This window comes from Rousettus aegyptiacus, unplaced genomic scaffold (genome assembly GCF_014176215.1).
Source record: "Rousettus aegyptiacus isolate mRouAeg1 unplaced genomic scaffold, mRouAeg1.p scaffold_m13_p_10, whole genome shotgun sequence".
NCBI lineage: Eukaryota > Metazoa > Chordata > Mammalia > Chiroptera > Pteropodidae > Rousettus > Rousettus aegyptiacus.
In genome coordinates this window covers 38,653,833-38,681,092 of record NW_023416285.1, presented here as the reverse complement: position 1 = coordinate 38,681,092, position 27,260 = coordinate 38,653,833, and the positions used below count along the sequence as shown (strand labels likewise).

The following is a 27,260-nucleotide window of genomic DNA, read 5'->3' as shown; positions in this document are numbered from 1 at the left end:
TTGGTATTGGGGTGAGTGATAAAGTTCTTTGCATCTGACTTGAGTCTTATCTCTTCCAGCAAACATATAACTATGGTAGGCTAAAGGTTAGCTTGCAGACATGGTAAAATCTTAGGCACTTCATAGATGCATTATATTTGCAATCATGAAATAATATTAATGCATTATTAAAGATAATTTTCAGAGAGGGGATTATATTCCACTAACATTTATAACTAGATAATAAAATCTATTTTTTTACTGCATTTCACTCCATAAAATGCTTTGCTATCTAAAATCAGAACATGTACCAAACTATCAGTCAACACTATACAGCACTGGAATTAAGTAAAGGTGCTAGATTGAAAAAAATATAATTGGAAATAGACAATAATTAGAGAAACTGTAGATATAAAATTTCCATAGAACATATTTGTAATTAAATTTTCAAAAACTAGATTTTTTAAAAAAATGAGAATGGCTAAATGATAGAAATAATATTATCTTGTTTCTGTATCACTATTTTTTGCTTTATCTCTAATTTCTTCTTGCCATTTAGCTCTTATTTCTTCCCTATCAATATATTATTCATTCATTCATTCATTCATTCATTCATGTATGCATGCATTTCCTCATTCATTTATTTGGCAAGTATTTATTAAGCATCTGTTTGTTGAGCAACATTATTCAGGTATTTATGACTCTTTTAGAAGTTAATAATTTCAGGTTTCTAAAAACCTGACCTGGCACTGAGCTGACCTCTGTCTACAATAAACAGTGCTTGTGGATGAGCCAGATATTTTTAGCTTTGACAGAACTAAAATGCATACCTGACTTGTTACCTAGAATTAGTAATAAGTAATATTTCCAAACTATGTACCATTTTTTTATTTTTTAGAATTTTATCCTAACAACAAATATGTGCTAAGTAAACAGAACTGATTGTTTCTGTTTACAGAAGATAACATAAGTCTTTAAGACAGAGTGATCCAAAGCTAGGTTGCACAGTCAAAATTAGATTTCACAAAAAGGTGTGAGTATTCTCACTATATGTACATTTGGTAAATGATAGGTTGTGTTAAAGAATTTCTAAATGTAACATGGAGTTGAGTTAATCTTCATATCCTTAGTATCTTTTTAAAATTGCTGTTTAAAACTGGGTCTGACTGAAACAGCAGTGAGGTCATAAGCACATTTAATTTCTCAACTTTGTGAAATATGCCTAAGATAATGTATCTTGATTTTGCACTTTAGAATTTTAAAGTATATCGAGAAATATTTTAGTACAGTAATTTTGTCCTGCTTTCAAACATAGGTGTCTAAGTTACTATTATTACCAAAACAGCACATCATAAATTTGCAGAAAATGTTTGATTTTAATACACTATAAACATGAATTCTTATGCCTGCCAATGAATATATATTATTAAAGTCTCTCCACAAGGAAGAATAATATATCCTATAATTTAAATATATAGTAACTCTTATGAAAGTTATATACAAAGTCTATTGCCAACGTGAGAGTCAACACCACCAATGATAGAAAGTAATAGAGACCTGCTGAAAGATAGAAACACAAGACTATTTAAAGTCTATTGCAGAGGAACGATTATTAGACTATTATACAACTTAAAATTTGAAGAATAGGGAACGTATGAAATAAGCATAAAAAGAGAATGAGAATTTATTAGGTAGGATAGACTGGGCTATGCGGTATTAAGAAGTAAACCATGAAAAATCTTAATGGCTTCAACACACTGCAAATTTTTTTCTCGCACAAATAAAATGCAGTGTGAATCTGGCAACTCTCCAGGACAGCTCTTTCACTCAGAGGCTTTCTACATTTTGTGTTCCTGTCATCTTAATATATGATTTTCTGTGTTGTCTGCACAAAGGGACATATGGTTAGAGGTTATGCAGGATGGCTTTAAGGTCGAAACCTGGTTGTATGGCTCCAAAAGAGTCTGTAATATGTAGTTTATTGTTCATCTATAAGAAAAAGTTAAAGGTCTGAGGTTATGAAACGAAAATATTTGTTTCTCCGTGTCAGATAACCATATGAAACACATGCTAGGGAACTTATTAAGTCTCTTGGGTATCAGTGATTGAACTGTTTCCCACATGATTAATGGTAGTGTAGAAGATAAAATATTTTGAATATAGGGAAAGGGGAAAATATGGTATATCACAAAGTAGTCATTTGCTTGGTTCAGTGAGGAGGACTGGGTATAATAGAGTTAAGATAGTGTAATGGAAACCTTTGAAATATAGCAATTTTACTTTCTACAGAAATTGGGGTATATATAAGAAGGAGATATTCTTGGAATTATAATAAAAACACTAGTAGTTGTGATAAGCATTCCGAATTTCTCAGAAAGTCATATTTAATTTAAAAAGTGATATTTAATAGGACAAATGTATCATATAGCTGAAGTGAGAAAATAATAAAAATGGGCCACTCTCCTCTTATAAAAATAAGTATAAATTAAATAAATCTTCAGGTATTAATTTTGATAAAATTTAAAAAATATTATTGTATTAATTACTAAGTCATTAATGATATTTATGTTTGAGGCACTTGATATATTATTACTATTTGTGTCTTTCTATTTTTTTCTATGTGGAAAGATAGAACATTTAACTTCAACTGAAATTGTGTTTACTACTTGGAGTACATTTAAATGTTTTAATTTTCATAACTATTCAAATGAATTATTCCACTATTTTATTTTGCAATCTGTTTTGAAATGTACTTTTCTTATATTTTCTGATAATATTTCAACTAATTTCAAGCTTCTGTTACCTGGGTCTTGTCATGTGAGGAAAAGTTATTGTCTATGCCTTTTGAACTTTTAATTGGCAACCATTCCCAACCTTCTTCATTTTCTAGTTGAAAATTAGAGTTTCATTTATGATGGAGTAACCTCCTTAGGGACAGACATCTAATAAATAGCCAGTTCATTCAAGAAGAGTGAGAGATCGTGTCCCCCCTCCTGCTCCCAAAGACTTTATAATCCAATAGAGGCAACAGATAATTTAAGAACTGAGTGCAATGCAGTGCAAAGTACTAAAACAAAAGTAATCATAAATCATGTGAGAGTACAAAGGAAGACACCTAGCCCTGGGCAGAGTTGGATACTGATGGTACCTGGGATTGTGGCCAAGCCAAGGTCAATGTCTTCAAAGAATATAGCAGGAGCAGTGGAACTAACAATGATAACACGTGGGCTTCCTATAGGCAAGGGTTATATGATGGCAGGGCGGTTGTGGCCTGAAAACGAGTCTGGTAAACCAGTCTTATCTACCACCACTACACATGCCTGTGGTAATTAGTAAGTGAGATAATTAGAGCAGAAGGGAATGAGTAGTCTATGGCCATGCTACCCTGAACAAGCCCCAATCCAGTCTGATCTTGGAAGCTTTAAACAGGGTCAGGCCTGATTAGTACTTGGATGGGAGACCACATAGGAAGACCAGGTGCTGTAGGCATAAAAAATTAAAAAATAAGAGATTGTAAACTGACAAGGTCCTTGCAATCTGTGAGGTCAACCAAGGGTTGCCACCTAAAAAAAAAAGAAAGAAAAAAAAGAAATAAATGATTAGGTAGGACTTCAGTATAACATCCTGAATTAGTTTAGGATGTTATTTAAGATATAAAAGATGTTTTATTTTATTATGCTTCAAGAATTTCCTCAGATTTATGAAGAAAATTTAAAAAGTCTGAGTTTTTTAGAAACAATGGTACGTTTTATAGGAGAATAATAACAACTTCATAAAAACATAAAGGCTAATTTTATATTTACTGCACATAATGTATAGGTGAATGTATTTATAAAATGCAAAAAAAATAAGATATAACTGTATTAAGAAGGTTTTTAAAATACTTTCACTCCAAAAAATATTATGGTGTACATGGAATTACTAATGATCACTTCATTTTATAAACGTGATGATCTCGTTGCTATGAAGGAAAAAAAGAGAGAAGGGGAAAATGTACTTAATGAATGCATTTTAGGGTAATGGTCATAAAAATAAATCTTAATCCGTAATCATGAGAATGAAATAAAAATGAGTTTCCAGACAAAAAAAAAGGTTTATAATAATATCGTATTGTAAAGCAACTATAATTTAAAATTTCCTTTGTTTAAATGACGTTTATCTAAATTTACTACTTTTCTTTAATTTTCATCACTATTTATATACCTTCCATTATTATATGATAAATCACATTAATTTATATATTAATGAAGTTGAATTGATTGGTTTTTATTGATGGATTTTAAGTACTGAACTGGATTCCTGTCAATTATAGATCACTTCATTTATTTGGAATTCTACAAGTCCTCTTTTATCACTCTCATCTCTTTATGGTATGTTTTTTATATGAACTAGTGAAAACTGAAAATTGATATGAAAGGTTGGACAGAGTAGAATATCCAATTTTGTTTTTAATTTGCAAGTAATTTAGATAAAAGAAAAAATATTCTCTGATTTTTATATTGATCTTTCCAGAGGGATAAATTCATTTAAAAATCTTTGTATCAAATAAGTTAGTAAACATGCCATACCTAAGGAAATGAACCAATTCTATTCTGGCTTGCATGTCATCTATACAATTATTTTTCTTATTTGCACTCTAATGATACTTTCTTGTTCTCTACATTTTAGATAATATTAACACACACTTGATATTTAGGAATATATTTATTTTGTGATTATGTTTGTTTTTATTATACAGTATATGCCAATATTGTGTGTTTTAAACTCGTTATTCAAGGAATAGGAGATAGGATACCTTATAGATCACTATATGTATTTAAACTTTAAAGAAATTTCTCTTGATGATAAAGCACTTCGAAACTAATTATGTCCATATGTAATACTGCTGACATGTTTGTCCTCTCTTAGATGATGTAACATTTTTATGGTAGTCATTAAAATACTATTCTTTCCACTACATAAAGGAAAATAAATTTAATCTTTCAATAGATAGTAAGTTCTACTTTCATAAGAAAAAAGAAGGGCACTCTGCAATTATTTATGATACGTTACTTCTGCCTGGGAGAATGTATTTGTACCTTAATATGAAGTGCATTAATATGAAAATAATTCAGTAAGTGGAATTATACTGCTTTCCAACATAGCTCCAATGTGATACTTTTAAGAGAAATATAACAATTGTTTAACTAACTGGAGTTTTCATTAAGTCTGAAAATGCTCTACTTTTTGTATTATGCTATTGTAGTCAACGAATTCAAACTTTAAGACAATGTGTTACTTGCACAGTACCTGACATAATAAATTCTTAATAATTTTTGATTGAAATTATTCATATATACAGGGCTGTGTCAAGTGTTGTAGGAGCTGCAGAGGATAATACACATATTTACTTTCAAGATGATGTAGATAAGAATATTATAAGCCACATGGAAAGAAATTAATGTTAGTAATTCATGTGGTTAACAGAAATTAATTTAGCCACAAGATGAGGGAGTCTTTATAAAGGAACAGATTATTAATTGGACTTTGATGGAACTGTAAATAAAAGATAGAAATTTGGTTAAATTTGTAACTGAACAAGAAAGAAGATGTCAAGTCAAAATTTAAAGGTTAGACTTTTTTTTTTTTAACATTATCTCATGGCATAATAAAAGATCATTTGTATGTGAAAGGGGTTACGGGTTACGGATAAGGAAAGTAAATTATCAGAGCTGATTTCCCCTCATTTTATAGAAAAGGAAATCATAGCCCAAAGAGGTTAGTTAACTTGTTTGAGATTCCACAGAAAATAGCAAAGGTGGAAGACACTTCATTTCCAGATACTTGAGATATTATTATATTATATCTAAGATACTATGAGGTAAAAGAGGTATTATTTTCCATATACTGTAATGGAAATACTAGAGATTCTGAAAGCAAGAACTGTGCTTAGATGCAGCACAAAGAGTGAGACAGTCATATGTTTTTCTGGACTTCTCTAGCAGGAAGTACAGTGAATAGTCCAAATTACCCTCTAGGCAAATAAACTCTGCTTAGTGTAGGTACAGTTGATGAACTTATGCTCCATGAGAACCAGCACACATTACATATAAAAGGAGTTGTTTTAGAGAAAGGCCTTTAAATTTCCTAATATTATCAAAAACCCATTTTTAGTGCCTAAGTAGTGTTGTAAAAAATACTTGTGATATAATAAAATGTGACTGTGTTACCTTGTATTTGCTCTTTAGGCATTTGGAGTAAAGAGATAGACTCTGCAATGAAAGAAATGCAAATGGAATTTTCAGAAAATAATCAATAAACGAGTTCAATTATAATAAGTTTGTAGGAAGCAATTTTGGAGCTTTGGGTAGAGATCATATTGTAGAGTTTCGAATGACAAGTAAGTTAGTATTCTGTAGACATATACCATTGACTTTTTTTGTATGTGTTGAGACAGTGAGGGAATGCATACAAATGAATACGTTAATCAGAATAGTATTTTGAAAGAATTATAAGTGAAAGCTGAAGAATTGAAATGGTTATTGGCAAAAAGTTGACAGGGACACCAATTAGGAGATAATGAAGTACACTTCATAACTGTAGGATGCTCAATTTCTCTAGTATACCAAGGAGAATGAAGTCTAGACATAATGATCTCTCTCAAATCTCTAATCTTTATCAAATTATTTATTTGTGTTGCTTTTAGCAATGACACAAACCAATGTTGTCAGGTTTAGAGTCAAGGAGATCGGTATCTGACATTGCTTGTACTTTTTCATGAAAATAAAACCCAAAAGATCATTTTCTTCTTCTCCATGTTTTAAATGACAAGGGAAAAAAAAGTGCATTTTTAAACTAATAGCAATCATTAAATTTAACTTTGAATTATGAAGTTTGCTAATTCTGTAACATATTTACTCCCTGGTTTTCTATTTTTATTACTTAATAACAAAAATTTAATTTATTCTCTTATCTAGATGAAAATAAAAATGTTTAGAGTTTAATTTTAAATGTATGAATTCAGATATTGGTTTAAAATCTATATAAAATCTATGATTTTATGAATTTATACAAATGTTAACTCTTCCTAAAAAGATAAATATTATAACATAATATTTTAATTTCAGTATTTTAGCATTATGCTACTTGAAATAACATATAATTGTTTACGAAGGAAAGAATTAGTATAAAGGGAAGAATTAGCAACTCGTCATAACTTTAAGAATCTAATTTTGCTAAATATGTCACAAATACAAAAATATACAATAGTCACAATGAAATATTGTTCTATGCACATATTTATAATGGCAATATGTTATTTTAACAAATAACATAAGATCACCATTTATATTTTTAAAATGTGTGCTTTTGAACTTGTAGTATGAAGCCTTATGAGTAAGGTTGAATTAAGAATTAAGACAAATTTTTGAAAATATTTAATAAAAATATATTTCAAAATACACAAATCCGTAAGTTAATTCAGTAACTAGCATAGAGCAAGCTGTGTTTGTAAATACTTTATGGCTACCTCATTGGAAGGTAAAGGTAACTATCATAATGATTGTTTTCTTTATACAACCAGGAAATTAAAACCAAATAACTATCCTCATATTGTCATGTTAACTTATTTTTCCAAAATATAACGGTGCTATTATATCATTAAAAAATATATGCATGTATTAGTGTATTCTCTCCTTCACTGCATATATAGGTGTGCACAGCTCAACTCATCAAATTGTATGTCCTCAGCCTGTTCCAATTCCTGTTTTGAATGATGTGTGTACCTTGCCACTTATACATCTTTCAGTTTTTACAATTCATGTCATTTATCTTTCTGGTGTAATATAAATTATTTAAAGATACTAGTTAACTTTATCTTTTTTCCTAAGTAAAAAGTAAATATAATTAATTGTAAGCAATTACAAATTATATTTTTAGGCTCACGCAGGAAAGTTTGCCATATCTTGCTTGTAGATATTTTAAGCCTGTTTGGAAAGTCTTTTGACTAATATGTAACAGTATAGAAATGCAATTAATGACATCTTTATAATACCACATTAAAATATTTTAATAATTTAATAATCTCCTTTGATGGAATTCTTTCTTAAGCAATACTTCTTTGTGTAGTGACATGTTTCAACTTCCTATATTTTTAGCAAGATCAAAATTATTATCTTTATTACAATAACGAGACAAATAAGGCTAAAGGGTATTTTAGAATGGACCTTATGGAATGATTATATATTAATGGAGTAACCAGAGTTTGTTTTTTCAACTTTGTAGCTTCAGAAATTCAATTTTATTATTTCAGCTAGTAGCAACCAGGCTCTGAAGAATTGATTCACACTAACCAAACATGAAGACTGATTTATAAATGATAATACCTATTTTATTTATTTATAAAAGAGATTGCATTTCTTTACTAGAATACAGTTTTCTGTAAGGTCTATGAGGAAATGAAGCATGCCTATTAGGTTTATTGTTATATTCCTAGAGTTCAGAAAATTAATTTTTTAATTACTTCATTAATTATTTAGTTTACTCTCAATGGCTTGAAGTCATTTAGGAGATTACATGAGTAATCAGTATTGTTGACAGATTTTTAAATGTGTGCTTAGAGAATACTTAGTAATAATTATGTTTGACTTAATATTCAATTTGTTAATCTTATGAACTTAGTAAATAATTAGTATTTTCTTACAATTAAATAATCATTGGTTCTCAGAATAGTCACATAAATCCTACATACCAAGAAATTAGAGTATGTATTAATTTTTCCATCGCATTTAACCATTGGTTGAAATTTTATATAGTCAAATTCTTCCTAATGTTTTATTAAAATACCAAGTCTAAAATATCAATTTATCTTACATGCTTGAGCCACTTTTAGAGAAGAAAATTATATTTATTATAAGAACCCCAAAGCAAATCAATATGCTTTCCTTAAAACTGGTTACAAATATGCTCATACTAAGAATTTCCATTTCTTTTTCCTTCTTACACTTTGCTGATGTGGAAATTTTTATATTTTCTTGGGATTTCAGAAATATGTCATCTCCTTTTGCACTTCCCTAGGATTTAGTAACCATACTAGACTTAAAACAGAAGTTGACTCTTAAATATGCATGTTCTGTGTTGTTGACTAGATAATTGTTTATCTAGTCATTAGAATTTTCTGTACATTCAAAAATGATTCAAACTCAAGATACTGACCATCAGGATGGATGTTACTTTTTCAGTCAAACTTTACTTGTATGCCCTTATGCCTTTTTTTTTCAAAGTTCTAGCCTAACTTTTAGTTTTGTGCAACATTGATGTCCTCTTACAAAATTATTTGTGTTTTAAGTTCTAATTGCTTGCATTGTACATCAGTTTTCCTATTAGTATGATGTATATGACTGGTATATTAACATTATTAAAAATTCATAGACTTTCATTATTATTATTATTTTTTATTATGTAGAGCTATTAGGTTTTTAACTTCCAGGAGATGAGAGACTGTTTCTGCTTAGTTACCACTTCAAGATATTCCACTAATTTATCAAATGTCCGAAATACAGTTGTGCCCTCTTAGATACAGGGTACGATCATTAGTGTTAATTAAATGCTCTACTCCTTTTCCACTTGGTTATTATGTGTGACTGTCAGTACTGATCAGTCCTTTCTATTTCTGATTTAGAACCACTGCTACCATTTTACTTACAAGTCTTCCCTTACACAGGTGAAAAAAAACTATGTCTTCATATTATAAATGATATCATATTATAATTACAAAAACCCATATATTAACTATTTATTAAAAACAATAGAAATATAATATATTCTACCCTGTGATTTTTTTGTAGATATCATTAGTACCTCTTTTTATCTTTTGTATTAGCTTTTCTGTTAGAGTATTATAAACTCTAAGCCTTCAACAGACTCAAACTGTTTCATTTAGTTATAATGATTTATGTTTGTTGATGTTTATAATGTGAGAAATTAGCCAGGGAGAAACTTTGCTTAGTCTTTCAAAACTGCCTTTGACAATTTATTTTAGATAAAACTTGTTTTCTGGCAACAAAAGGATGCTCTGTGTTCTTTCTTTCTCTGTGTGTGTTTTTTCTTTCTTTCTTGTTTTCTTTCCCTAATAACTGAGGAACCCTGGTTTTTTTTTTTTTGTTGGTGGATATTGGGCAACAATTATCTGGATTGTACATAAGTACGAGCTGAGGCAGGGCAAAAATATTGTTGCTGCTGTTGGTCTTTCTTTTTTAAGGAGAGATCTGGAAAAGATATGCCCTTTCAGGTTTATGAGTCCACACTGATTTTTCTTCAGTAACATATTATGTTGCTGCATATACTTTCCTTTTATTTTGATGTTTCACCAGCTTCAAATACTTTCCACTAGCTTATTGAGTTGCTTGGTAAACAAGATATCAAAGCAAGACAATTTAGAATGAGTAGAATTTAAGAAGAGTTGGTTTAGATCAGTAAAAAAATGGACCCTTCTAGTCCAAATGTCAAGGGTCACCTGCAAAATGAGAGTAAAATTGGAGCAATGTAGTGAGTTTCCAAAAGTTAATTTGTTTGCTTTGTGTTATTACGTTCTTAAATTAAATCTTGACAAGGTTTTTAGTATTTTAATTCTATGTTAAAAATATATTAACTTTATTTTTCAAACTATGTGCAGATTTATTAACTGTCCCAATTCAAAAGAAGGTTGAACAGTCTAATCTTGAAAAGATTATGTATTCCTCTGGACGTCAGGAAATCCTAGAACCAGAAACCAGATGACCTACTATGACATTTTTAATTTTTCAAGTAGACTTATAATGATCGTAACCATACAATGAAATCCAAGTCCCTGTGATAACAGCATTTTGAATGTTATAGTAGCTATCCCCCTACAAAAACAAAACAAATGAACAAACAAAACTTTTTCTCATTTCTGTGAAGAGCTCTGATGAGCAAATTTGATTAAGATGCCCATCGTGGACCATCCACAAATAAATTCTGTTCACACAGGGGATTCAACTGTTTTAAGAACCAGGGAGCGTTTTCTATATCTAGATGGATTAAGTGGGGTGGTTTCAAATAGAAAGGAGACACGCTATACACACCATAAAATCCTATAATGAAGAAGATGTTCTTACTTGGAATAACAACAACAGAAAAAGATAACAGTTATACTCCGGGTATCCATTTATTTCCTTTCTTCCTTTGTTCTGACCTTCACTGCTTTCTAAATATCGTTGGTTGTATTAATTTTTTGAGACTGCTGTAACAAAACACTACAGACTGGGTGATTTAACGAGGAGAAATTCATTTTCTTATAGTTCCCGATCAAAGTATAGGCACTTTGGTTTCTCCTGAAACCTCTCTTCCTTATTTGCAGGTGGCTGCCTTTTTGCTTTGCCCTCGCACTGTCATCTTTCTGTCTGTGTCCTGATATCCTCTTCTGTGAGAATAGGTAATATTGGATTAGGACCCATCTATATGACCCATTCTAATTAAACACTTAATTTAACTATAATTTCTTCTTTCAGGGTCTTATCTTTAAATGCAGTCACATTCTAACATAGTAGAGAGTTAGGACTTTAACATATAAATTTTGTATAGAAACAATTAAGGCCATAGTATATGTCATTTAAATTCAACAGCCAAATATAAAATTATTTAGGCTAATTTGCACCTGGATATATTATTATACTCTAATTATTAAACATTTTTTGAATGTATTCTTGATACCAGATTAAGATTCTCTCATTGGGATAGTGCTTTATAAACTAATAATACTATCTTTAAATATATCCCTTTTTAAAACTTTGCCTTTTCTCCATTTAACTTCAGTTATGTTTTCTTTGTTGTTTCAATATTGTTTTTGCATTTTTGAAGATGGTAGCTTATCTTTAGTTGCCTATATTTTATACCTTTTTAATGCTGTATAAATAAACAATTTATATTCTCAGTGGGTTATTCCTGCCACAGTATATTGTAGAGCTTCTAATAAACAATCTATTTTAATTATAATTTAACTTATTAGTTACCTTATAATGAATACATATACAATGTAATACAGTATAATGCAATATAATAACAATACAATATGATACAATAGAGTACAATAAAATACAATAAAAATAGTACTTGTAACTGTCATTTGTAGAAAGAAGCACTTAAATTTGGGGATATTTATCACCTCTGAAGCTATTGTACTATATTCATGGTTTACACATGTTTCCAAAGTTTAATAATGTTTAATTCTGTTTTGTTTGTTTGTTTGTTTGTTTGTTATTTTATTTTATTTTTTTACAATGAGAATTTATCTAAAGTCACAATGTTCTAATTTTTAATTCCAAGAACTACAGTGTTTAGTATCCACTTGACAATATCATTAGGCTTTTTTTTTTAGTGGATATTTACTTCTTTAAATATGATTTATGTTAACCTTGAAATCAGTAGAAAAAGTGATCAGAAATGTTGTGGTATCATTTAGTATTTAGATTGATTTTCTTGTCCATTTTTTTTTTTTTTTGCTTTTGTTATTTCAGTCTTAGTCTCTAAATATAAATTCTTGCTTTTCTTAATGTCACTACCTGTCTCTCTATATAAATGCAAAACAGGACTTTATTCATTTTTATTTATTTACCTCTGAACATCACTATCACTGTTTTTCCTCAAGACAATATATTCTTTTAGTTTACTGTTTGTCCTCTTGAAGAGAGAGAGAGAGAGGAGATGAAAAAGAGGAAGAGGAGGACGTGGCGGAAGAGGTTGAGGGAGGGAAGGATGGAGGGAAAGAGAGAAAGAAGGAACGAAGGAAAAAGAAAAAAAAAATCTAGCTTTGATGTTTATGACATTATGAAAAATCAATAATTAATTGTTAATCTAATTGATATTTATTTCTTCCATTTATCCCTTCTATTCTAAAACAAATGACTGGGAAATAATAACTGGATCTCCATTTCCAAGTGTAGTCTAAGTTAATGTCTCACTGTTGGCACTGTGTATAAAACTTCCTTGAGAAGCAATTCTCTAGATGTGTGAGAAGAATGTTATACAGATTTGAAAGATAGATATTAGAAAAATAAACTTTCAACTTACGAACTTCCCTAAATTTGAAAAACCTTTGTATCTTTGTGTGTTTTTAATGAGTAACATATTATCTTTTTCATAATTACTAAAGAAATTTTGAGTAAAATAAACACTTCTGCATTCTAATATCTTTGATGCATGCTCATGTTTATTTCTGTTTAGTTATACATGTCCTTTAAAGTAGTTAGCATACAAATAATTGAAAAAGTTAAGATTTTTATAATAATTCTTATGATTTTTTGTTGGACTAATCATTTTAAAGAAAGTTAAAAAATTTCTGCATACCAGTTAAAATTTTTCATTTCTAATTCAAATCCTTTTTTGTTTCATGGCATCTATATGTGAATATTTTCTTAGGTGTTTAGTGTTTTGGTCTCCATTGATTTTGCTTTCTTTTCAGGATGTTTTGAATAATTTGGGATCTTGTGAACTGGATGAAGATGATCTAATGCTTGATCTAGAATTTCTAGAAGAACAGAACCTTCATCCTTCTGGTAAGTTGAATAAATTCATAGTATCATACAACTCTGATCCTACTCATTTAGCTGCTGCCCCCAGTTTGTATATATGCAAGACACTTGCTGAGTGCCTTGGACACATCATCCTGGTGATCTTAAGAATCCACATGGAAATATAAGTCTGCTTGGAAGATAATCATAAAATAAAATTTTAGAAAACCCTGTTAAAGAAAAGTTGTTTCAAAGGACATTCTAATTAAACACTTAATGAAACAGTTAATATTTTTTCTTTTTTCTTTTGGGCAGGGGGAAACAATTATAATCCCATTTTTCATTCATTTCATTTATTTCATTCATTTACTTATTCAAATCTTAGCCACCTCAATAATCGCTGAAAAGTTAACGTTGATGCAATAATGTTGACCTCAAAATGAATAATTATCAATAGCAATCACAAACACATACTCATAAACACATACTACAAACAGAGTTATAGTATGAGATAAATTTTTGTTTATTGAATTAAGAAGGGAGCCATTATATTTGTAATACTTTAAATTTATATTAAAGCATAAAATGTCATGTCTCCAAATACCAAAATTACTCCCTTAAAAGTGGGTTATAGGAATTAATTAATCATTCATTTAGATAATTGAGTTCAAAGGTGAGCTTTTACTTATTTTTTATTACTAATAATACCTTTAACATAACTATTTTCAAGTCAAAGTAGAAATAAAATTAAAATCGAGCTTAGAAAAATCTTGGATCCTACTGCATACATTTGAGAAAATCAACCTGCTGGACTTTAGTGTCCATATTTTTAACTACTAGAAATTGGACATAATCTCTTAGGTTATTTCTGGCTCTAATATTTTATGCTGAATTGGTATTAGTATTTATAGATAACGTTTCATTAAAAATTGCCAAAAGAAGGTAATAATATTTTATCTATATAAATATATATATATATTTACACTTTATTTTAGATTAATATCAACTAGAAGCTACTTCAATTTTGCATTTGAATACAAACAGAATAATGATATCTTGAGACATTTTTGAAGTTGAGTTAACAGATATTCTTTTAAAATATAGATTTTTCTCACTTTTATGTAGGTAACATATACTTTTGTCATTCATGTATATTTGTAATAAAAGGGTTACACATAGTAAGAATGTACACCCGTTTGTAGGGAAATTTGTCAATATCTAGCAAAACTATATGTGCATTTACCTTTAGATCCAGCTATCCAGCTTCTAGAAATTTAATCCTAAAACTGGAAATATACAGAATAACATATTCAAATAACTTTTCATTGTAAAATATTTGTAATAAAATATTAGAAATACTCAAATGTATGTACATATGTGTGTGTGTATATATATGTATTTATTATATTTTATGAATTTCAAGTATACAGTACATTGGTTAAACATTTATATAATTTATGAAATGATCCCCCTAATTGCTCTCTCCTCTGGCTCTCCACCTAGCCAACACATTAATGCTAACTGCATTCCTCTGCTGTACTCCCCATCCCTGTGACCATCTATCACATATGAATTTGTATTTCTTTAACGCCTTCCCCGATGTGCCCTTCCCTGCCCACCCAGATTCCAGTCTCCTTTCATTAGGAATTCGCAAGTGAATTTTATTAATGTGGGAGTGGAACAGATGCTAAAAGCTACCCAGAATTTTGTTTTCATTTTTTTTTTTTTTAATTTTCTGGTTCCTTCCCCTCCCCCATCCCATGCATAAGACGTTCTGTGTAACCTCCATTAAATTTGGTACAAAACCACTCACCAGAGCTGTGGTGTCAGAAAAATAAAATATATTATTTCTTACAAAATCAAAAAACAAAAATTCTCCCAGCTCCCCAACCCCCTGTCCTTCTGGCCGTCCCTGGGTTGTCCTCTATATTTGTGAGTCTGTTTTCAATTAGTTTGTTCTTTCTGTTCCTTAGATTCTACATGTAAGTGAAATCATATGGTATTTATCTTTCTCCGTCTGACTTTTTTCACTCAGCATTATAACCTCTAGGTCCATCTATGTCATTGCAAATGGTAGGATTTCCTTTTTTTAATGGCTGAGTAATATTCAGTTTTCTATATGAACCATAACTTCGTTAAATTCTCCTGCTCTGAGTGTATTACTGTTGATCTCTCCTTTTATGTCAGTCAAGAATTGCTTTAGTATGTAGGTGCTCCTATGTTGGGTGAGTATATGTTTACTGGGGATATATCCTCTTGATTTTTTGATCCCTTTATCATTATATGACCTCTTTTTTCTCCTTTAATAGCTTTTTGTTTTAAAGTCTATTTTATCTTATATAAATATTGATATTCCAGCTTTTTTCTCATTTCTATTTGCATGAAATATCTTATTTCATCCCTTTACTTTCAGTCTGTGTCATTATATCTGAAATAGGTCTCTTGTGGATAGCATATGCATGGGTCTTGTTTTTTTATCTATTCAGCTATCCTGCATCTTTCCTTTGGAGCATTTAATCCATTTACATTTAAAGTGATAACTGATAGATATATGGTTACTGCCATTTTATAATTCATATTTGCTTTTTTCTATTTTCTTTATTACCCATTCTCTTTTTTACAGAACTTTCTTTAACATTTCTTGCAATACTGGCTTGTTGGAGATGAATTCTTTAAGCTTTTCCCTGGGAAGCTCTTTATCTCACCTTTCATTTTAATCGAAAGCCTTACTGGGTAGAGTATTCGTGGTTGTAGATTCTTGTTTTTTATAACTTTGAATATTTTTTGCCAGTCCCTTCTGGCCTGCAAAGTTTCCATTGAAAAATCAGCAGACTTTCTTATTGGGGTATCCTTGTAAATAAGTAGCTGCCTTTTTCTTGTTGCTTTTAAGATTTTCTCTTTATCTTTGATCTTTGGCATTTTAATTATGATGTTTCTTGGTGTGGATCTGTGTGAATTTCTCTTGTTTGGGACTCTTTGTGGTTCCTGAACTTGTATGTTTAATTCCTTTGCCAGGTTAGGGAAGTTTTCTGTCATTATTTCTTCAAATAGGTTCTCAATCCCTTGCTTTCTCTCTTCTCCTTTGGGTGCTCCTATGATCCGGATATTGTTATACTTCATGTTGTTCCAGAGGTATCTTAAAGTATCCTTATTTTTTAAATTCTTCTTTTCTTTTGTTCCAATTGGGTGTATTCTGCTACCTAGTCTTCCATTTTGTAATTTAGTCATCTGCTTCATCTAATCTACTGTTGAATCCTTCTAGTATATTCTTCATTTCAATTATTCTAGTCTTCATTTCTGTCTGGTTCTTTTTTATGATTTCTGTGTCCTTTTTTATGCTTACTATCTCTCTGTTGAAGTTCCCATTGTGCTCATCTATTCTCCCCCTAAGTTCGTTGAGCATCCTTATATCCATTATTTAGAACTCTGTCTCTGGTAGATTGCTTGGCTCCATTCCATTTAGCTTATTTTCTGGAGTTTTCTCTTGTTGTTTCATTTGTGGCATGTTTCGTTGTTTTCTCATTTTATTAGCCTCTCTTTGTTCATTTCTGTGTGTCAGGAATATTTGTTTCATCTTTTGGACTCAGCTGGATGGCCTAAAGTGGAAGGTGTTTTGTGTGGCCCGTTGGCACACTCTCCCTGATCCACTATGCTGGGGGCTCTGGATGTGACCTTTGAGTAGGTTTTGTGTGGTCAATTGTGGTCTGGTGCCTCCGTTGTGCCTCTGGATGCATTGGTTTTGTGGCTCCTTTGGAAGGGCTCCCCTGTAGGCCAAGGTCAGCTGCTGCTTTTGATTGCTCAGGGTTACCCTGTGGGAACTACAAAGCGATCATGGTTGTTGCCTGTGCTGAATCTATAGCTAAGTGGAAGAGACAATGCTGTAGGCAGTGGTCCAGTTATCCCCTGTCCCCAACCTAGGGAAGTTTAGCAGAGGGACCAGTGCTCCTCCAGGTTTGACACTGTCTATCAGTTGTCAATAAGTCTCTGAAATTGGAAGAGCCTCTGGGTGATATGCATGTTGGATGACACAGAGACCCTGGGAGTCTCCTGGATCTATTGAGTATTTTTCCCCCGCCACCGGAGTGTCAGTTTACATGCCAGCACTGTCTCTGTGGTTCCCTATTTAAGTTTTAATAATAGCAAGGTCAGCTACTGCCCCTGAATGCACTACCCTGACAGGAGCAGCTACCTATCAGTGTGCGGCAAGCACTTTGTTTATTGGATGGCACAGAAGCTCAGGGAGTCAAAGGCCGTCAGGTCAATAGCCTCAGTTTTCTGCAGTTTCTGTGTCTGCACATTCCTGCAATAGTCATAAATCACATTGAGAAAAGCTGCTATCTGGGGAGGTCCCACAGATATATCCCTGCGATTCCCTCAAGAGATATTTCACCTTGTACAGGCAGCAGAGGTCTGTCCACCATTGTTTTCCCCAAAATGCGCTCACTGTGCTAGCCGAGGTCTGTTGCTTGCATAAAATGCACTACCCCAGAGACTAGCAGGGCAGGGGAGGCTGCCTGTCAATGGACTGCAGGCATTTTGTAGCTTGGGTGAAATGGGCTCTCAGGGAAACAAGAGCAGTAAGGCCAATACAGCAGTAGTTTTGCTGCAACTTCTGTGCCCGGTTGTTCCCACTGTAGTCACAGATCACACTGAGACCTGCTGCCATCTGAGGTGGTTCCACAGAACCCTGTGATCCCAGGACACAATATTGCAATTCTTACACAAGCAGAGTTCTGCTTGCAACTTATTTCCCTGCAGTGCCTGCCCTGTGCTCACCAAACTTTGTTGCCAGGTGGCGGATCACTGTCAATGGGTCGCCTGGTGCAATTTGTAGGTTGGGCGGAGCTGAGTCTCAGGGAGGCAATCAGATCAATACAGCCTCAGTCTTGCTGTAACTTTGGTAAACATTCATGTGTTCTTGCAGAAGTCCCAGATCACAGGAAGACCAGCTGCTGTCTGAGACTGGCTCACAGATTCCTGAGATCTGCCCAAGTTCATATTGGCAGCAGTGATCTGCCCGAAACTGTCTCTGAAATGTGTGCTCATAGTGCTGGCTGCCAACTGTGAATGTTTGGTCCTCAATTAGTGCAGAGTGTGCCAGCCAAACAGCAATAAAAACCCAGGACTATCTGCAGGTAGGGGTGGGAAGGGCTAATCTCCTCAGGCAAGAGCTTCCTAACAGCCCTGTGGGAGGGGTCTGCACAGTCAAGCTGGAGCCTTGCCATCCATAGATTGCCCTGTAGGGGGGGCAGACTAAGGCATGATCGTGGCTGCCTGTCCAGCTCTCATTCTGGCACCAGGTAATGCATACTTTCTCAGTATGAATCCCGCACAAGAGCCTCTGACCCCGCTGGTATCCTGGGTGAGTGTCCACAGGTCAGAGAGCCTGAATGTGGGCTTTTTAAGGGGGTATCTAGGATTGCAGTCTCCTTCCGTCTCACCCTGATGGCCAGAATCCCCTCTAGTTTTTGCAGTCAGAGTTATTGAAAACTCTTCTTCCCTGGGCTGGGACCCTGGGCTAGGGAGCTCCCGAATGAGGCCAGGACACCCCTCTCCTTCAGGGGAGCCTCTGTAGCTTCGCCCTTCCTCCTGGTGAACCTCCACCACCCGCAGGTGCCGGTCCAGCCCAATTTGTAATTTTGCCCCTCCTACTGGAATCTTTGTGGCTCCTTTATATTACCAGGCGTATGTGTTATGATTACCTGGACTTCAGGTGATTCTCTACATTGATTATTTAATAATTTGGTTGTAATTTCAATACAGACCTGGGAGGAGGCAAACCCTGCTTTTACCTAGTGTGCCATCTTCTAGTTTAAATGTATTTAAATAGGTCACTTGTTGACTATACAGTGATACATTAAAGGGAATAATGAAAGTATCTGTATGAGGTATAGCATGATTGTGTGGATCTGTTTGTTGATGGAGAATTTTGCAATGATAAATTAGATTGGCAATACCCAGACCCACATCATCTTTTAAAGTATAGCAACTAGACATTTTGTCCCTCTTAATGTAATACCTAGAGAAGTACCCAGCACCACCACTTCTGCCCACAAGTACTTAAATCTACTCAAGCTCTCGATTAAACTTTAATTTTACAGGACAAATTGGGATGAAGGGAGAGGGAATGTCAAATGATAAGATTACCAGCAACCAAATATAGGATTTGAGGAATTCTCCAGGATAAATGGTCTGGTTCCTTCCTTCAAGAAATTGTATGATAGGAAGTGGATGGGTGTTGTAAATTAAAAGTGGCAAATCGAATGTGACATCTTTGTTGCTGTATTTATTGGAAAATAAAATCACTATAGAAAGATATTTCTGAGTTAATCAGAGAAATTTAAGAAATGGCTAAATTATTATGGAATTATTTATTTTGTTGGTCGTGGAATATTTTTTAAGGAAAACTAAAGAGATGCATGGTTAGTACAATATGGTATCTGATATTTATTTTATCTACAAATATAGAGATCAGAATAAATGAAACTAGGTTGGAAAATTGTTGGAAATTATAGCTGGGAAATAGTGCTTGGGATTGAAGGTTTATTCGTTAGTTATAATTATTTTCTCTATTTTGTTCATTTTAAAATATTTTCGCAGTAAAAAGTAAAAACAAGTAATAATTTAAAAGAATTACAGATAATGTAGCCATCTCAGTTATGTTTGTTAGGCAACCAGGATAAAGACTAAAGAAATGACTTAAAAATATAAAGACTTAGCTTAACTATTTGCTTTGAAACAAAAATGAACATCTTTAAACTTTAATTTCTCTTTTATAAAGTAATAAATGCTGCTATGTACTTTATTAGTTTCTTATAAACAATAAAATTATATAATAAATACTGTAAATCTCCTGAGTCTCCTTCAAGACGCATATATCTTGGTTAAAGACAAAACTAGGGTCCTTATGAATCAACTATGTTAAATAACCAAATTGTTCATAAATGATGTTACTTAGCATATGTGAAGTACAGTTCTGATAAATGAAATATTTCTTATAGTAAGTTGGGTTTATTTAATGTTACTTAATAAAATATCTTTTTAAAATCTATTTCACTTTGGATACACATTAAGGGGTTTGAAAAAAAGCCACAAACATATGTTTATGCGTCTTAACTCAGAAAGAAGCATTTCTGGCCAAACTGGTTTTATAAAATTTATTTTCTTAAGTAATATAATTAAAAGTCTCAGAATTCAAGAGGTGTGCTAATGATAGCTGATATTGATTAAAACTCATTAATGCTAAATGTTCTAAAATGATAGTTTAAATAAAAGTGATTTCCAAAAGTCTCAAAACTAAAATAATGATACCAGTAAATTCTGCTACTTACATTACTAGAAATCATTAGAGCATTAAAAAAAAAAAGTTGGCTCAAAACATATTAATATTTTAGCTATAGTCTTATTAAAACAAAGATTCATAGCAATTTGTAGTAAAATCAAGATGAATTTTGTAAAAGACTAAAGTATTTTAAAAATATCAAATCAAATATTTGTAGTAATTATCTTGTGTGGCATTTATAATTTTATTTTGTTAAACATAACATTAATAATGATTAGATTTGCAAAGGCTAGAGAAATCACTGTGTATAGAAAGTGTGGAAATTCTGCTTTTTTTTCTTCCCACTATACTAATTGGGACATAGCTCTATTGATATCTATTTATATGACTTTATTTAAAATATAGCCAAGCATCTTTGGAAATGTATACATACAATGAATGAAAACAGATTTAAAAGTAAAAAACAAAAACTAGTCAAGTTCAATCTTTTCCTTTATAGAGAATCAAACGTCTTTAGTTAAGAGATCTATTTTAATGCACAGAGTTTAAAAGTCTGTAATTGAAAAATTCTGTCGCATTTTTCAAAATGCATATATTGGACACTGTTCATATTGAGTGATTTAACATGCAAATGACATTCTAAAGTCCAATAGTATGCATAATATATGTATTACTTAGAGTATAAGCACCATGAGCTAAAGTGTATCAACCAGCTAAGTAAAATATCAGAATACCCCAAAAGAGAAGAAGCCAATTTGAGTTGTGTGATTCAAGGTCTATATCAAAGAAATGCTCATATACTTATGCATTTGGAAATGTATCTGTATGTTTCATTATGTTGTTGAATTTTATGCTTATGACTGTACCTACCTTGGTAAACATGGGTATTTGTTATTGTAGTCATGAAAATTCTGGCCATCTTTTAATATGCTTTTTTTCCCCCCATTCCTAGCTATCTGTATTTGCATCTAAAAATTAATTGTAAATTTTATAATTAGGTTTTTTTTTAAATTGTTTTTTGACGGGTACAGTGAACAATTTGAATAAAGTTATATCAGTCTTTTCAGTATATATCCATGGAGTCCAAAATTAACATACTCTCTTCCTAAATGGAGAGTAGTATAAATAATAGTATAAACAAAATATCTGTTTTATAGTGTAATAAATGGTTATGATCTTTTTATTTAAATAAGAGCAAGAAAGGACAATTTCAGTGAAAGGAAGGTGTATGAATGAAAAGGGAATTCCCAAAAGGAGACTTGCCTTGAGGAGAAAAAATAAAAGCAACTATTCTGAATAATTTTATTCTGATCTTGGCATTATCTGACTTTTATCTTTGTAAATTCTAATCTACAAGCCAAGTTTTTAGATTAAAAAGCCTTTGGATAAACCTAGATGCCTTTTGTTAGTTTTCTTGAATTAATGCCTAAATTACTTTTCTGCATAATACTTGTGAATAATTAATATACATCATGTTTCAAATACAGGATTATCTATCAATCTGTTTAATAATAGACATTTTATTTCCCCTGTAGCAAAATATTACATTTATTGTTTCTCTATTTAATAAATCATTTATAATGTATATATAATGCAAATAGTCATGTTTTAATTAAATATATGAGATGCTGTCATTTATACATTGATACATTAAAAACTATATTAGTGACCCTTCCCAAATTTTTATATATCTTCCTTCTCATTCATGTTGGCATTGCATTGTTTTTGCCACAAATTGAGTCATGTAAGATGGTAGCAATGATGTTTAGATATACCTCAAAAGTGTTTTGGAAAAAGTACTAACAAAATTTACTAGTATTTAATAGTTCTAAGACTCAAGTGACCTTAAAATTCTTTTACAGCGAAATACATGTTAAGAACTATACAATGTGTCAAAGGAAAAATACCAGCAATATAATTTTGCTTGATTTTTCTTTACGTGGTTTTACATTTTTGTGTTTATTATTTTTTTCTATTTGTTTAAATATCTTGCAAAATAGTCATTTGAGGGAGGTAGGGTAATGATAAAAGAAGGGTATGAAATGATAAAGTCAAGGTAAGATTGACACACAAAATGTATACTAGTATTATTGCAACGAGTGGAAAATGTTACTTGGAGTATTCTACTAGCATTTGTGAAAAAAGAAACACAACCAGGTGCCTGATTTAAAATATATTCCATCATTTATTCTGTCAACTAACAAATTAATTTTTAAAATAAAGAAATTCTTCTTACTATAAACTGAAAGATATTTTGCTCCTATGTCTCCATAAGGTATTAATGATTTGATATGAAGAACAATTTCAACTTCTTTCAGTACAGGCTGACGGTATCATGCTCGGTAGAAGCAGATCTGAGTGGTGACACATTAGCATAGCTAAAGCTACAAGCTTTATGAGGATTTTGCTTAATCTATAATAAAATCCAGTTCCTTATCCATAGTTCATATATCTCAGATAATTTTAATGTTGAGAATAAAGTAAATGTTTCAAGCATTTTCCTCATATGTAAGGTAATTACCTTAAAACCTGATAGACTATCTTCTAATGTTCAGCAATGTTACTTCCTGTTGAGTCTTCTAGCATGAATTCTTTGTAAAATGTAACTCTCATGTAACTGAATAAGATAACTTTTCTATAAATAGATGTTATCAAAACACCAGTTAAATATTGAACAGTGCATACCTTTTGACGGAGAGATAAGAATAACAATTTGAGTTTTGGTTTTGAAACACTTAATCTTTAACTTTTTTAATACAATAAACCAGAACAAGGTGACGTTTCTATTTAGGTTGCTCATAGCATTACGTTTATAGTGGCACAAGCTGATGGGAAAGATGCACCTGGTTACTTTGACAGTGAAGCATCATAATTAAATGAATTAAAGTTGAAGGGAAAGAAGGCTAAAACACATTTTGGTGTTATCTGTTTGGAACATTGTCATTAAAATACTATTTTTCCAGTTCTTTCCTTGACTCTTCTCTTAATAGTAAAGTAGGCTGTGTATAAGCTTTAGCAATTATTAGCTTGAAACCTAAATTGATAGAAAGGAAAACTGAATGCCTATAATGAGCCATGCTCTTTTTCTCGGCTATTTCAAGTTAATCCTTACAATGACGCTCAGAGAGGAAATTATATCTTAAAAAGCCATTCAAATTAAAAAAAAATTGCAAATTAATATCAAAAGAGAACAGCCACTTTGGAGACAGATGCATCCAAGTTAGAATTCCAGCTTTGCCATGGTGGCCTTGGGCAAGTGATCTTATCTTTCTGAGCCTACTTTCCTAATTTGTAAAATGACTATAGTAATATCTACCTTAAAATACCATTTTACCTAAATGGGTGACATATTTATATGTAAAGTGCCTTTCAGGGTTACCTAGAATGAAATAGGAACCCAGGTCAAGTTGGTTACTTCTCTTGAAATCTTAGTTTTAATTCCTTGTCAAAGAGTTTGTCCTATCATTTCTTTTTTCATGGTCTTCAATTTCTTAATGATTCACCATTATTATGTATTATTTTAAAATATACTTTCTAATTTGAATTTTTATTGCCTAAATTCTGTGTGACATTTTAAGCAATATTTTGTTAGTACTTATTCAAAAATTAATTAAGGCACTTTGCTTGTAACAGGTGGTACATTTCTTTGTGTTAAAATCAATGCATTGAAATGCATGAAAAATTTTTTTCCAGATATTAGTCGTATTTCCAAAATACTACAGTAATTTCTCAAAGAATAAATAAAGAATAAATACTTTAAAACTTATCCTAAATCTTTAATATTCAGAGACAAAGCCAGGCTGTTACTTTGTATTAAATTTAATCTTTATAATTTGCAGATGAATTATTCAATTGAAAATAGATTTTAGTTATCATTCTTTGATAAAAAGAACATAACAATCATTTAGATGATAGAATAAAGAGATTTTATCTTGTTTGTTATTTATTTTAGACATTGTATCTAAAAACACCTAAGGCTGTATCTTGGTATATGTCCAGATACAAATGGGGAAGTAATGGCCCAATGATATCAATTAGGAAATAATTAGGTAGTTGCTAAATTATTTTGAGTTTGATGAACAAGCAATGTAAAATTCTGTAGTGAGTTAAGAACTCCTCCTGTGCCTATTAATTAAGGAGGTAATTTTTCTTATTAATTTTTTATGGATAATAGCACAGCAGAATAGAGATGAAACCCTAGTGTCTTTGCTAATATGAATGGTAATGTACAAATTACAACAACATTCACACAGGGAAAATTATGAAAATATGTTTTTACAAGCTTTTGGTATATCTGGGTCAGAAAAAGTGTAAGGTATCTTCAGTCCGATTGTAAAAAGCTAAGGAAAATATGACACTTGATTTTGAAAGGATACCATAGTAGCTAAAAATCTGGACTCTAGACATATGTCAGCCAAGTACCTGACTATATAAACTTGAGCAAATTATTTAATCTCTCTGTTTTCTTTCCTTCATCTGAAAATGGAAGCAACAAAAATATCTACCTCGTAAGTTTGTTGTGAAGAATGATGTTTAAAAAGCCCAATAGTATGCTCTGTCTCATGTCTGGCATATAATATTTATTAAGAACTATAGCTAATACTGTTTTTATAATATGCATAATAAAATGTTAGGTACCAGAGGATTAATGGGAATCTAATTCTTGTAAATTTTGGTGATTTTTCTAGTCTCAATTAATGGAACATCTCAACCATATTTTCAAGTACAGTATTTCTTACATTTTAAGTATAGGATGCCACAGAACATATAATCAATTTTGTGATTATCTCACATTTGCAAACTTAAAAAAAATATAACATTAAGTAAAAGAATCAAAAATAACACTTATTGAATTTATGTGCTAATTCAATGAGTTAAATAATGTCTTTCACATTCGAGAAAATTGAAGCTTTGAGTAATTTTTATAGGCAGTCAGTGTGTCACCTAGACTCCCAATTTTTCTAACTCTGAAGGCACTGTATTTAATCATTATGATTCTTGTGGCTGATAAAATTAATTCATATAAAAATTTTAAATTACAGGTGCACTGAAACTTTTATTACAAACAAGCTCTTCTTTCCATTAACTTTTCCAGTTATGCGCATCGCTTATATATGTTTGACTTTGACTTCATGCAAGAAGCTGAAATTAACTTATATTTATTTACTGAAGCATCTGTGTACTAAGCTGAAGCACTAATTTGTTTCTGTTTTTGCTTTTTTTAAAAGCTATTATTTACAAGCACTCTTAGATGATCTCATTTAATCCTAACAACGACTCTCAAGAAAGTAATTGTATTACTATTTTTGCTTCATGGGTGAAGGAATGGAGATAGAGAAGAATTGTTGGTCTAGGAGTACAAGCTACTAACTGGCAGAACTAGGATTTAGACTGTGTTGTGACTTGATACTCACCTGGTGTCATTATATAAAGCTCTCAATGATGTTTAATTTCTAGAAAGAGCAGTTATATCAAAGGTGCAAAATGTTCTGTTATAATATACTCTTTAGATAACACTGTAATAAAGATGCATTTGTGGTGACATTGTCACTTCATGTTTTTCATCAGCTGATGCTATTATTGCTTTTTTTCTGCTTTATTAAGGTTAGAGTACCTGTTATCTGCTTGTTTGCCATTAGATGGCAATCTTGTTCTGATAATGGTTATAGTGTTCCTATCACATTTGTATTCAGCTTTATAGTTTACAAGGGATTTCGAATATGTTATCTCATCAAATTATCATAATAACACTCTAAAATAGGTGTTAATATATCCCAAATACAGTGGAGGAAGCAAATAATCTATGGCTAAAAAATGTATTGTGATTCATACAGCTAATATTAACCCAGATTTTAACATTAACTGATAAGTTCTTTTCACTATCTTCTAGACCTTGCCCCTTCTCATTTTACATATGATTCTAATATATTTTGTTATATATATTCTTCTGAAGCCATTGAAAATCATAGTAACAGCTTAAAAGAGAAGAAAGGGATTGCTTCAAGCAGTCATGCTTAATGTGGTGCAAAATAAGGACCGCTCTCCTAAAAGCAAGAGAAAAGGCAAAAAGCTTTGAAAAGTAGACAAAGTCATAAAGCAGAACAGTGTGGGGACATTTAATGTAGGAACAGACATTTTCATCTGTATCAGCAGGTCATGAGGCATTACCGTATCACAATATATTACTATATTGCATTTTAGAAATTATCGTAGCCCTGAATCATCAGAAGAGAAGTTCTATTCTGCCTACTCTGATAAGATGGTAAGCTACATCATTCCCTTTGGAAGTATATCTATATGAAATTTTTATTTTTGCTCTTTAGTATATCGAAAGGAAAAAATGATTCTTAGTTATTCATAAGCTTGAACTATCTAGAAAGTATCATTTTGTAAGGATTCTATATTATAAAATTTGAATATATTTTAAAATAATTAAAACTTTTTAAATATAATTTTTATATTTTTACCCACATTTCTTCCCCCAAGTTCTTGCA

General features: G+C 31.4%; 1 protein-coding gene and 1 pseudogene across 7 annotated transcripts in view; both read left to right on the top strand.

Annotated features, from left to right (window-relative positions):
• Positions 1-27,260, top strand: part of CCSER1 (coiled-coil serine rich protein 1) — a 1,108,427-nt gene that overhangs the window by 202,958 nt on the left and 878,209 nt on the right. For all 7 annotated transcript variants that reach the window (XM_016161106.2, XM_036226729.1, XM_036226731.1 and 4 more), the window contains exon 4: positions 13,436-13,529. In XM_016161106.2, the coding sequence (XP_016016592.2) occupies positions 13,436-13,529 (94 nt within the window). The remainder of the gene's footprint in view (positions 1-13,435; positions 13,530-27,260) is intronic.
• On the top strand, positions 3,347-3,468 carry LOC118608932 (annotated as a pseudogene).